We start from the raw sequence: 14065 nt of genomic DNA on the forward strand, positions 1-14065 counted from the left end.
TTGAGTTCTTACCAGAAAGTTTGGGTAGTTGACAACTTTGACTCTTGTATATGCTAGCCGAACCATTAATTTCAATTTGATTTCTATCATTTAGTATATTGTAGTGATTTAACTTGAATAACACTGATTATTTCCCCATCGGTTTTCGGGCATATAGTTAATGAGAAAATCATTAAAGGGTCATAAGTCGCTTCTCTCAAAGCATGAATCTTGCCATAGTCAGTTCCTGAAACTGTGTGTACCTTATAGTATAGGTACAGACATCCCATCCCGACATATCTATGCATCTTTATCTAGAAATTGACAACAAAATCACACGCACAAATACACACCAAAAATGTCTCAGAGGGAAACCAATTGGCTTTAAAAACACCAAAATGAGACACACAAAATGTGCAACCTTGCTGACAGTTTTGTCCAGAGTTTTTATGTTGATTTTTCAGTTCTAAACAGAGAACCAATAACTTGAATTGGTGTAACCATATTTGGGCAAACATTCGCCAGCCTGGTTCACGCAGGTGGCTTTAGTAACTAATGTGCGAAACACCAAAAAGCAACACCATGTCCTCCATACATGTTCAGCAGTTATAAAATTGTTTTAAGAAGAAAGTCTGAGCCATGAAAACTCATTCCTATAAATTTAGACTATAACTTTATTATTCAATCCATTGAAGAAATGCAATATTATAAATAACTCACGTTTCTGACAGTTCTTTCCAGCCCATCCAGGATAGCAGGTACATTTATATCCATTAAATGTTTTCTCACAGCGTCCATTTTGGCATGGGTTTCTGTTGCAAGCATTGATTTCTGTGTAAAAAAAGATGCATCTGTTGTTGCTGAACGCCTCAAAAGCACACTGACAAGTATGTTGTCATGTGGAATGGACGAAGGTGTGACATCAGAATGAGGCAAAGATGCGGGGACCTTTGACCCGTTACTTACGTCACACATCCATCCGGGTCAAGGCTTTGGGTCATTTCAGAAAAGTCACTTTAACTTGAGAACCAAAGCAGAGGATCAAATTGTGTACAGAAATAGCGTATGATTAAAAAAAACTGTTACATTTACTTTCTAAAGTCATTTGGATTGAAAAAATGAATTCATAAATGCTTGAAAAAAATTAAGAGGAAGAAGAAGAAAAGAAAAACGAAGGGATGAATGGCAGGTAAATTGAATGATTGTTCAACAATTGGGTAAAAATATGAAAGCATATAGAATAAGACATCGAGAAATATCCACCTTGCTGACAGTTCTGTCCAGTCCATCCAGGTGAGCAGGTACATCTGTATCCGCCAGCAATGTTCACACAGCGTCCATGTTGGCAGGGATTCTTGGTGCACTCATTGGCGTCTGTGTGATTAAAAGTTATAATGTAACGACGGCTAGAATGTCTATCTAGTAATCATTTGGCCATAGATATCTCTGCATATTTATCTAGAAATTACAAACAAAATCACACACAAATACACACCAAAATGTCTCAGAGGGAAATCAACTGGCTTTAAAAATACAAGGGAATAAATGGCTCTTAACACAAAAAGGAGACACACAAAATGTGCAACCTTGCTGACAGTTCTGTCCAGTCCATCCAGGTGAGCAGGTACACTTGTATCCGCCATCTTGGTTCACACAGCGTCCATGTTGGCATGGGTTTCTGGTGCACTCATTGACGTCTGTGTGATTAAAAGTTATAATGTAAAGACGGCTAGAATGTCTATCTACTCATGTGGCCATAGATATCAATATTTATCCATCTTTATTTACAAATGAAAAAAAATCATAACACACACAAACACGCACAAATACACACCAAAATGTCTCAAAACGAAAATAAATTGGCCTCAAAATATAACAGGATAAGTAAAGGGCTTTTAATACTAAAAGGAAACACAAAAATGTTTAACCTTTCTGACAGTTCGGTCCAATCCATCCAGATGAGCAAGTGCATTTGTATCCACCATGAAGGTTTAAACAGCGTCCATGTCGGCATGGGTTACTGGTGCACTCATTGATGTCTGATTAAGACAAAAATGAAATGAACAGACGGCTAAAATGTCTTTCTACTCATATGGTCATAGATATGAATATATATTCCAGATTCTCCTAGGGATTCCAATCTACAGGAGGATTCCGGATCCCCCTGGATTCCAATCTCCCCTGTGACATATATATCTTTAAAACAAAATTACATACACAAACATTCACACACGCACAAATACACACCAGACATGTCTCAGAGGGAAATGAATTGGCCTTAAAAATATTCCAGCGAATAGACGGCTACAAGAAAACACAAAATATGTGCAACCTTGCTAACAGTTCTGTCCAGTCCACCCAAAAGAGCAGGTGCATTTGTATCCGACCTCTTGGTTCACACTGTTTCTATGTTCTAAAAAATGTCTTTTGTACTCATTTATATCTACATGAGATAAGTGTACAGGTTCTGGTGTTGTAGCTACTTTGATTATAGGACGCTGGCATCACAAAAAAAGTTTTTGAGTGGCTAACCTTTATGACAGTTCTGTCCAGTCCATCCAAGTGAGCAGGTACATTTGTATCCGCCATCTTTGTTCAAACAGCGTCCATGTTGGCATAGTTTTCTGGTACACTCATTGATGTCTGCGTGATAAGGAAAGAAAGACCGGTTATACATAAACCCTTACTTTTGATTATCAAGAAAGAAAAAGTAAAAAAGAAAGGATGAGCTAAAATTCATGTCATGACCAAGAAATACACATAAACACCTTGCTGACAGTTCTTTCCAGTCCATCCTGGTGAGCAGGTACATTTGTATCCGCCATCTTCGTTCACACAGCTTCCATGTAGACAGGGTTTTCTGGTACACTCATTGAAGTCTGTGTAAAAGAAATGCATAGCAGTTGTAGCTGAAATGACCGATAAAATATGCTAAAAACACGTTACACTTTTATTACTTGGTTAACAAAGCACTCGCCTTGCTGACAGTTCTGTCCAGTCCATCCAGGTGAGCAGGTACATTTGTATCCGCCATCTTTATTCACACAGGTTCCATGTTGGCATGGGTCTTTGGTGCACTCATTGATGTCTGAATATGTGAAAAGATAAGGTTTTAATATGATACGTTTTTATGGCTTTAACACTATGTGGTGAAGTCAAACCGCACTCAAATTTTTGACATACAGCACTTAGGGCTTTTGGGCTATTTTTTTTATGTCCATCAAAGTGAGCAGGTACATTAGTATCCACCAGCTTTGTTCTTTCAGACGTCCATGTAGACATGGGTTTCTGATGCACTTATTGTGTCTTAATGTGTAAAAAAGATTACTGTTTAAGATCATAATGTTACCTTTGATAAACTGTTTATGGAGAGGTAAACGAGAAAGAAAGGGAAAATGGAATACGGTTAATTTATACATGGTACGAATGTTATTAAACCACAGGACAAGTACTCACCTTGCTGACAGTTCTGTCCAGTCCATCTAGGTGAGCAAGTACATTTGTATCCACCAGCTTTGTTCTGACACCGTCCATGTTGACATGGGTTTCTGATGCACTCATTGATGTCTGTGTGATAAAGATTAAGATTTACTATGACCATAAAGTTACATTTGAAAAACTCTTTTTGAGAAGTAAATAAGAAAGAAAGGAAAATAGATAGAATACGGATAATTTATGCGTGGTACGAATGTTATGAAGCCACAGAAAAAAAAGCAATTCACCTTGCTGACAGTTCTGTCCAGTCCATCCAGGTGAGCAGGTACATTTGTATCCACCAGCTTTGTTTTCACAGCGTCCGTGCTGACATGGGTTTCTGGTGCACTCTTTGATGCCTGAATGTGTGATAAAGATTATAAAGTTTAGTATCAAAAGGTCACATTTGATAAACCGTTTATCGAGAGGTAAACAAGAAAGAAAGAAAAATGGAATGTTGATAATGTATGCATCAAATGGAATGTGGTTAAGTCACAGGAGAAAAGTATTCACCTTGCTGACAGTTCTGTCCAGTCCATCCAGGTGAGCAGGTACATTTGTATCCACCATCTTTGTTCTCACAGGTTCCATGTTGGCATGGGTTTCTGGTGCACTCATTGATGTCTGAATATGTGAAAGATAAGGATTTAATATGATACATTTGAGAATAGAGTTTTTTTTAGTTGAAAAAAATGAAAGGAAAATAGATTGAAGACGGATAAATTATGTATCTAATAGAATATGGTAAAGCCACAGAAAAAATACCTTGCTGACATTTCCGTCCAGTCCATCCAGGTGAGCAGGTACATTTGTATCCACCATCTTTGTTCACACAGGTCCCATGTAGGCAGAGTCTGCTGGTGCACTCATTGATGTCTGAATATGTGAAAACATAAGGATTTGATATGATACATTTGATAAACTCTTTTTTGAGAACTGAAAAAATGAAAGCAAGAAAGATTGGATACAGATAAAGTATGCATCAAATAGTATGTGATAAAGCCACAGAAAAATACTCACCTTGCTGACAGTTCTGTCCAGTCCATCCTGGTGTGCAGATACATCTGTATTCACCAGCTTTGTTCACACAGCGTCCATGTTGACATGGCTTGCTGCTGGTACACTTGTTGATGTCTGAGTGTGTGATAAAGATTAAGATTTCATATGACCATAACGCTACATTTGAAAAACTCTTTTTGAGAAGTAAATAAGAAAGAAAGGAAAATAGATGGAATACGGATGATATATGAATGGAACGGAATGTGGTTTAGCTACAGAAAAGGTACTCACATTGCTGACAGTTCTGTCCAGTCCATCCAGGTGAGCAGGTACATTTGAATCCACCAGCTTTGTTTTCACAGATTCCATGTTGGCAGGGTCTGCTGGTGCACTCATTGATGTCTGAATGTGTGACAAAGATTACTGTTTGATATCATAATGTGACATTTGATAAGCTTTTTTTATCGAGAAGTAAACAAGAAAGAAAGAAAATGGAAAACGGTCAAATTATGCAAGGTACGAATGTGGTTAAGCCACAGAAAAAGTACCTTGCTGACAGTTCTGTCCAGTCCATCCAGGTGAGCAGGTACAGTCGTATCCGTCATCTTTGTTCACACAGGTGCCATGTTGGCAAGGTTTTCTGGCACACTTATTGATGTCTGTGTGAAAAAAGAAAGAAAGACCATCCACAAAATAAACGCATGATTGTATTCTATAGAAAGAATGTAAAAAAAAAGACATTAGAAGGGTGAAAATTCTTGTAATACTTAAGATCTAAATAAAAAATATAAAAATCCATTTGAGTGTGAACTATAACTAGAGTGCATATTGTACTAGCTTATACAACTTAAGGTTTGATAAAAGTAGAAAAAATATGTTGCCAAACTTTCCGTGTACAATCATGTTTCCTACATAGTATGTCTGTGTACATTTTAGCAATTGGTAATACTAGCTTACAAATTAATAGATAACAAAAAAGATATTAGACATTTATAGTTTTGTTTCCATTACAATATTTATAACAAGCCGTGGTGACTGAAGTTTTTTCATCTTATTTCCATGCCACCACGACAGAGGGAAAATGCATGTAGGGACAATAGACATACTCATTTTCATCTGAGTTAAGTGAGGAAAAGTCATGTAAAGTGCTTTTCCCAAGGGCACCAGATCGTAGTCGTAGAACATGGTAGGTTTCGAAGTCGGGACCTCTTGGCTCCAAGACAAACGCACTGTTGTAACGCCACACAACACCTGATAGAAATACATATTTACTTACCATGAGTCGGCAGAATGGTTACAGTCACAGTTGTTGTTGAGTTTACGATGTTGAGGCCAGTACTTGAGACAAACGGCTGTGTGGCTTGTTGGATCGAGGTGCTTCCCCACGGAGTTTCCCAAGACGCGCCTGGCTCTGTCCCCTTCTGGGGAGGCAAGGGTGTGGCTTGGTAGGGTTTGGTGGAGAAGGGCGTAGCTGAGACGTTGAAGCTGTTGTTGAAGCTGTTTTCATTGTAAAATGTTGTCTCCCAAGGAGTAGTAGACTTCTCAGAGTATGTCCAGAATCCAAAGCCATCTTGGTCCATTTGTGAATCCTGCAAGTAGATTGTACATAACTTATAACAGCCTATACGTGTAGAAAAAATACTAGTAACATCTTGTTATCCCCCTGAGTACCATGAGATTAGCCCTTACGGCAATGTAAATTTACTATCAATTGCAGCATTTAGTAATGCCCAGATTAAAGTGGTCCAAGACATTTTCAAGAAGACCTTGAAAACATAATTTTGTTAAAGGCATGCAATTCAGTTCTTAGGGTTTGGAAACCCAATTTTCCTGTCATTTATATACATACTGAGTTGAAACCACATTATCCCATGTATATTGACCGCCATGGAACAAAAATTCCCAACCTTTCGAAGGAAACTGCTTACTGGAAGGGCCCTGGACTGATTTTTGGCGTACCACTCAGAAAATAAAAGACTCATTAAGGGCTCATATTGGGGCTCTTATTGGGGCTTGTTTCTGCTGCATGCTTGTCATTGAGTTGTTTTCTGTATCTTTATAGCCAGTAAACCTAGTCTCTACCAGACTCCTTTACAGGCTGAATAAATAGTAGAAATCGGCCTTAGAGGAAATCTAATTGGCCAGAGGAGCTGGTCGCCCAGAGAAGGACCATTTGCGAAATTTAACTCTCCTTTGACATGATGGACCCTCTCTGTTCGGCCAACTCCTCTGGCCAATTAAATCCCCCTTTTAAGCCAATCTGTACTTTTTATTCAGCCTGCAAAGGAGTCTGGTGGAGACTAGATATAACCGCCCTTCAGCGTAACACACAGCTTAATTTTAGCCTACCTCGGCACCTTCAGGACCGAGAGGAGTTGTCAGGACTGCGGCGGTGACCACAGCTGCTACCAACAGGAGCCCACAAACCAGCGCGACCCAGCAGATGTCCTTGTTAGCTTTCACCTTGCTCAGCGCTTCACTAGCACTGAGACATTTCATCTTATTCCACATTTCCATGAACCTGTCTAGATTGTGATAACAATAAAGGCAGCATCCTTACTAATTTTACTTTAAGATTATAACTGTACAACGCAGAAAATTGCTAGTGTCAGACACCCCACATTACAACACATTTCAAACCAAAGTCAGGACGACCATTGCTATATTCAAAGCAGTAAAATACATTAAATGAAAGCAATGGAATTAATATAACCTAAATGTAACCATCCATTCAATGACCATTGTTTGCACAGTCAAAAGCCCAGAAAGGTTTACTAAAAATGTAAAATTTGCCAGCAAAGGCAGAATATTCCTTACGCCTCATGGATGGCTTCCCCTGGTGCAAATATGGACTACGGAAATTGACCAATATTGCAAAGTTTGCACAACTAAGGACTACTTAGTATTCCAAAACCATCCTAGTGCAAAATTAACATTTATGGCTTTATTCTCTTTTCTACCCATCTCAAATTTATGTCATTTGAACCAAAAACAAATCATGACACCTTTTGATAAAATGAGAATGTGAGTTCCTTGTGTTTTTTATTCATTATTTGGAATTTTTCACTGTTTCTCTCTAATATGGGAATATGGGACTGACTTGTATATTTTGGACAATAATTAATAAAAAAAAAAGAAAGAAGGCAACACACAATCATCTAGATATAACTCCCAAACACAACCTAGCAGATAATCACACAGAAAACAAAACATACACTTGTACAATTGGTGTGGCCTTGGGGTTTAAATCCTCATGCATAGACACATGTATGCAGCCTTGATAAAAAAATGTATATGCACATACCTCTAACTTTGTAGCAAAAGTCGCCCTTTTTCACACACCCTTCATCTCGGTTGACGTCCTTCGACGTGTAATATTCTTCGGAGTAGGAGTAAGTATTCTCATCGCAAGGCCACACCACGGTATGGTCTCCCATTTCAAGGTTTGGAGGAGGAGGAGGAAGAGGAGAAGAAGGATCATCGCCTTCAAAGTCCACCTTTACACCCCCATCCTCTCGATCCAGATCTTTGCTCTTTCTGTCCGATTCTTCATTTCTTCCAGGACCCAATATAAAGATACTGTCTCCAGACGGATCCACATCCTCGTACTTTCCGACAGATTCTTCACTTATTCCGTCCACCTGTTTCTTTCCTTTGTCTTCCATCTTGTGGTGGCGAGGTGGGAGTTTATCCGGCTTATTGCGCTTTAACCCAGGGCCCAGTATAAAAATACTGTCTCCAGACGGATCCACATCTTCGTACTTTCTGACTTCTTCCTTCTTTCCATTCACATCCTCCTGGCCATCCAAATCTTCATCTTTTTCCTTCTTTGCCTCTGTTGCATTGTGTACCCCTGTGTCTAGAAGATCTTCCTCTCCTTTCAGTCTGATGAGATCCTCGGCTGTATAGTATGTATCAGAGAAGGATTCTTGGCTGTGATCTGACCACACAACAATGTGGTCCCCCATGTCAATATTGTGAGGAGGGGCTTCATTGCGTAATGAGCAACGCTTCCCACCCTCCCCATCGCTGATCGAACCCTTTGATGAGTAGTATGTATCATCAGAGTATGAGTCTCTTTTGTTGTCTGGCCAGACGACCATGTGGTCCCCCATGTCAAGATGACAAATGGAGGCCGCATTGTGACCATCGTGCTCTGAACCAACGACTTTCTCCACTTTGTCTGCTTCTTTTTCTTTCTTCTTCTTAGGGTCTTTGCCTTTGCGAGGAGGCGGTAGGTCGGGCACAGGGCGTTTCAAGCCAGAGCTTAATACCACATCAATATCGTTGGACTTAAGATCCGTGTCTTCATACTTTTGGCCGGCTTGTTTGGTGTCTTTTCCAGTTGGCTGTTCTGTATTGCGTCCCTTCTTTTTTGAACGACGCCCAGGTAGGAGTTCACTGGGTGCAGTACGTTTGGTCGGCACAACATCTTGCAAAGCAGGGCCCACTTTTGTATCTCCAAGCTTTTGATCCACATCTTTGGGCGCTCTCTCAGACTCTTCGTTTCTTTCGTCTACCTGTCCCTTCTCGTTGTCTTTCATGCCGTGATGGTGAGATGGGAGTTCATTGGTCACAGCACGTTCAATAGCGTTGCTCTTTCTGTTATTGCCATTCTTCCCATCTACTTGTCCCTGCCCATCCTCTTTTTTGCCACGGGGGCAAGAAGGGGGTTCGTTAGTTGCAGGACGTTGTAACCCAGAACGTTTTTCAAAGACTCTGTCCCCATGCGGGTCAACGTCTTCGTACTTTCTTGGTGGCAGCGGGGGTGGCACAGCCTCATCATCCTTCTTTTTTAGCTCAGCACCCGAAGCAAAGATACTCTCACCATGAGGATCCACGTCTTCATACCTCTTTGTCGACTGCTTTCTCGGTGGCACAGGAGGAGGAGGAACATTTCTACCATCCTCGTCTTCAACACCTTGTTTCCCAGGCGACAAGCTTGCATCACCCACCTCAAATTCTGCAGGAGGGGGAGGAGGTGGGGGTCCGGCAAATCGGACCAAGGATCTCAGTGCCTTCCACCTCTTCATACTGTTCTCTTTTGTGATTTTGTGCCGCTACTTTGTGCCACTACTTTGTGTTTTGTCTCAGAGAACAGCAAAAAAATCTAGAAGAAAATAGATAAAACAGTGATTCATAGGTAAAGGGGGCTCAACAGACCAACATAATTTTCTAAATGATCACATATCATTAAGTAAGAAAATAAAATCAACGAAACTTCTAGAATTCAAGTAATAATTAAAAAAATAAATTTAACAAGGAAATGGACCATTTTATTCCAGTGCCCACCCTTGAAGATGCCTATGTGTGGGAATGATGGGAATACGGTAACCCTATCTAGACCGGGCTTTTTTTGTGATTCGTGGGACCGGGGGGGGGGGAGGATTGTGTGCTAGTGAGAATAAATCATAATAATTTTATGTCGTAATATGAGAGAATATTAGGGTCTACTAAGACTTATGTTGCCCGCAGCAATTACCCGTAGAAATTATTGTTTTATATGTATTAGGAAATACAATATCTTATACAATATGTTAGGCCACACCGACTTAATCTTATGGATGACATCCGCGAGCGCATTGATTTTTGCCTGTTCTCAAAAAAAAAAAAATATCACGTCCTTCGAGGCTCTGGCCTGACTCTAGGCCTGGGTAGTCCATGGTAGTTAGCGACAATACGAAGCCTATGGTAACTCTGGAGGATGGCACCCAGGCTACCGAAGGCGAGTTGCATACGTACAGCGCCGATTCATAAATTCCGCAAAAAGCCAGCATGTGCCTGCTTGCCAAATGTACTGCCGCAAATTCACAAATTATGCTAACGGTTTAGTAGCATTTTTTGGCCGGAATTCTTTTTTTATTCACCCGCGCGCAATTGTTTGGGGGTCTTCAGAGGATGTCATCCATAAAGTTAAGGCGGTGTGGCCCTAGGAAAAGTTACCACGTTTGGTGGTTCTGGCGCAAGCCGTTCAGACGTTATCCGACATCAAATTACACATACACACGGGGGCGCTACAGAAAACATAACCTTCCTGGAGAAGCCAATGAATACACATCTGATAGGCCCTAGGAGTATTATTCTGTGTGTAGATGCAACATATATTGGCAGGCAGCACGACCATTTTATCTCAGAACTTCGTATCTACTACCAATGACGTTATGACGTAATATGATAGAATATCAGGGTCTACTAAGACTTATGTTGCCCGTAGCAATTACCCGTAGAAATTATTATTCTATATGTATTAGGAAATACAATATCTTATACAATATTTTAGGAAAAGTCACCACGTTTGGTGGTTCTAGCGCAAGCCGTTCACACGGTATCCGACATCAAAGTTACACATACAAGCAGGGGCGCTACAGAAAACATAACCTTCCTGGCGAAGGCAATGAATACACATCTGATAGACCCTAGGGGTATTAGTCTGTGTGTAGATGCAATATATATTGGCGGGCAGCACGACCATTTTATCTCAGAACTTGGTATCTACTACCAATGTCACACTGACAGATTTAGTACACTGTCTGTGCTTATTTTGGGTGGTCCAACAAAAAATGATGAATGAATGTAGTATTACAGAATCTAGGACTAATGTAGCTGTATATAATCACCGCTGCACAATAGACATATAAGATACTACATGGTATATTATATCACCCAGGGTCCCAACGTTAACGTACCCTGCTGCGGATCGGATCGCCCAAGGCCGGAGGGAAGGCTGGGGCCGAGGGTGATCAATGCAGAATACACCGTGTTATATTTCTAATGCTCTCACCATTCCCTACCACAAAAAAAAACATTTTTACTACAAAAATCATAGAACCCACATATCATAGAAGAAATGGGTAAATTCGTCTTTCATTGCCTAAAAAAAGTCAAACCCAGTAAAAACTAGCACCATGTATGTTGTAGAATATAGTATAATGCGTAGATATAGTCTCACATACCACTGTATTTTCTTCCATATGTTGTTTGTAACTAGAATTAGCCCTCGGGCATGTATTTGCAATAAAATTTCTATTTTGTTTATTCCCCCGAAAAAAAAATGAATTTGCGACAGGTGCCAGAATTTGGTGTCCCTAAACCAAACAAATTGCTCGAATTATTATAGACCATTTCGAAGCACCATTTTGGTGGGGTCGTGTGGGGTAGTGCAGAGTGCTCGACTCGAAACCAAGAGGTCCCGGGTTCGAGTCCTGACATGCCACCTATCTTGTGCCCGGTCAGGTGAAAATGAGTATTGTATTGTCCCCTGTTACCGAGTCTCTAGCTTCCCTCTCAGACTATTTTTCCCATTTTTCAGCACGATATTCCTGAATCTGAGAATCAACAAACTGGTGTATTCTCTAAGGGCAGAATTATAAGAAAGATGACTACACGTACCTTGTCCCCAATACAGAACTCAAACCACGTAAAACTGCTACCGAGTCTCTCAGAATATTTTTCCCCTTTTCAGCATGATATTCCTGAATCTGAGAGTCAACAAACTGGTGTATTCTCTAAGGGCAGAATTATAAAAAAAATAACTACATGTACCTTGTCCCCAATACAGAACTCCAACCACTTAAAACTGCTACCGAGTCCCTGGCTTCCCTCTCAGACTATTTTTTTCATTTTTCAGCACGATATTCCTGAATCCGATAGTCAACAAACTGGTACTAAGGACAGGATTATAAAAAAAATTGACTATATAGCTACATGTACCTTGTCCCCAATACAGCACTCCAGCCACTTAAAACTGCTACCGAGTCCCTCAGAATATTTTTCCACTTTTCAGCACGATTTTCCTGAATCTAAGAGTCAACAAACTGGTGTATTGTCTAAGGGCAGAATTATAAGAAAAATGACTGCATGTATCTTGTCCCCAATACAGAACTCCAACCACTTAAAACTGCTACCGAGTCCCTGGCTTCCCTCTCAGACTATTTTTTCATTTTTCAGCACGATATTCCTGAATCCGAGAGTCAACAAACTGGTACTAAGGACAGGATTATAACAAAATTGACTATATAGCTACATGTACCTTGTCCCCAATACAGCACTCCAACCACTTAAAACTGCTACCGAGTCCCTCAGAATATTTTTCCACTTTTCAGCACGATATTCCTGAATCCGAGAGTCAACAAACTGGTACTAAGGACAGGATTATAAAAAAATTGACTACATAGCTACATGTACCTTGTCCCCAATACAGAACTCCAACCACTTAAAACTGCTACCGAGTCCCTCAGAATATTTTTCCACTTTTCAGCAGGATATTCCTTAATATGAGGTTCAACAAACTGGTGTGTTCTCTAAGGGAAGAATTATAAGAAAAATGACTACATGTACCTTGTCCCCATGCCCAAAGCACGTCTTCAGTCCGCTTCAGATCCTGTGAACTGCATCACAAGAAATTTTGTTGTGCAAATTGATATTGAGCAATCGCAGTATGAAAATGCCCACAAGAGACTAATTATGAAGCACATAAATAAATGCAGTGTTTGCAATGGTATTGTAATATCATACACAGGCTCACACCTATCCAGACCAATCTTATGAATAATACATTCTACTAGTCTCTACCAGGCACCGCGGATCGCTGGAAAAATAGTAAAAATTTGCCGAAATGAAGGGATAGTAGACAAGAGAAGATCTGGCCAGAGTGAAGATCCAATTTGCGACCCACGTGGATCGCGAATTGGATCTTCTCTGGCCGGCTACCTCCCCTGGTATACTATCCCTTTATTTCGGCCAATTTCTACTATTTTTCCGGCAATCCGCGGTGCCTGGTAGAGGCTAACATTCTACAAAGGCACGTGACAAATTTCAATTCTCAGAACCTGTAATATACACGTACATGGGATCTCTTTCAATATGTATATATGACATTTTGAAAGCCTCTGTTACACAATCTCGTGCAGGCAGCGTGAGATAGTCACCTTTAGTTACCTCCATACGGCTGAAGGACGTGAAGTGAAGGCCGTGTGTTTAATCCACGTGTTTAACGTTTATTTTTTAAGTGCTTCTCTTAAGCCACACCTACAAAACTGTAATGTTTTTGATATACTTCAAAACTTCATTATGGGCTGATTCTCGTACTTCATAGATCACCAACTTGTTTGTATTTATCTTGGTTTTATCCACCTTGTAATTATGCATGTATCTCGTCAATGCGTTTTATACTCGTTGTATGTTTTTGAGTAGAAGGTTTTATATGAGCAACTTGCCCAATACTCAATAGATATATGTGACTAAAAAAAGCCACACCGCTTCTTGTTTTTTTTTCTGACTTGCCCCCCCCCCAAATTGTACCATTCAGGTTCTGAATCAATCCAATGCTCATATTATAATATCAGCAGTTTAAAAGCATCGTAACGTATTCCTAGTTATTACAGTTTTCAATTTTTTCGATGCACGTGAGAAATTTCAATTCTCAGAACCTGTAATATACATGTACATGGGATCTCTTTCAATATGTATATATGACATTTTGAAAGCCTGTGTTACACAATCTCCTGCACGCAGCAGTCTACAGGCGTGAGGTAGTCACCTTACCTCCATACAACTGAAGGCCGTGAGGTGTGAAGGCCGGTCATCAATCCACGTGTTAAAGATTTATTATGGC

The 14065-nt window shown here is 40.2% G+C and overlaps 1 protein-coding gene across 1 annotated transcript in view; it reads right to left on the reverse strand.

Moving 5' to 3' along the window:
* Window positions 1-14065, reverse strand: part of LOC109472509 (fibrillin-1-like) — a 97298-nt gene that overhangs the window by 66667 nt on the left and 16566 nt on the right. The window contains exons 8-20 of the mRNA XM_019772290.1: window positions 5001-5111; window positions 4744-4854; window positions 4474-4587; window positions 4219-4329; window positions 3967-4077; window positions 3702-3812; window positions 3436-3546; window positions 2957-3067; window positions 2748-2858; window positions 2512-2622; window positions 1908-2018; window positions 1566-1676; window positions 1243-1353 (exon numbers count right to left, since the gene is read on the reverse strand). Coding sequence (XP_019627849.1) covers window positions 1243-1353; window positions 1566-1676; window positions 1908-2018; window positions 2512-2622; window positions 2748-2858; window positions 2957-3067; window positions 3436-3546; window positions 3702-3812; window positions 3967-4077; window positions 4219-4329; window positions 4474-4587; window positions 4744-4854; window positions 5001-5111 — 1446 coding nt within the window. The remainder of the gene's footprint in view (window positions 1-1242; window positions 1354-1565; window positions 1677-1907; window positions 2019-2511; window positions 2623-2747; window positions 2859-2956; window positions 3068-3435; window positions 3547-3701; window positions 3813-3966; window positions 4078-4218; window positions 4330-4473; window positions 4588-4743; window positions 4855-5000; window positions 5112-14065) is intronic.

This window comes from Branchiostoma belcheri, unplaced genomic scaffold (assembly GCF_001625305.1).
Source record: "Branchiostoma belcheri isolate BF01 breed outbred unplaced genomic scaffold, Haploidv18h27 scaffold28, whole genome shotgun sequence".
Classification (NCBI taxonomy): Eukaryota; Metazoa; Chordata; class Leptocardii; order Amphioxiformes; family Branchiostomatidae; genus Branchiostoma; species Branchiostoma belcheri.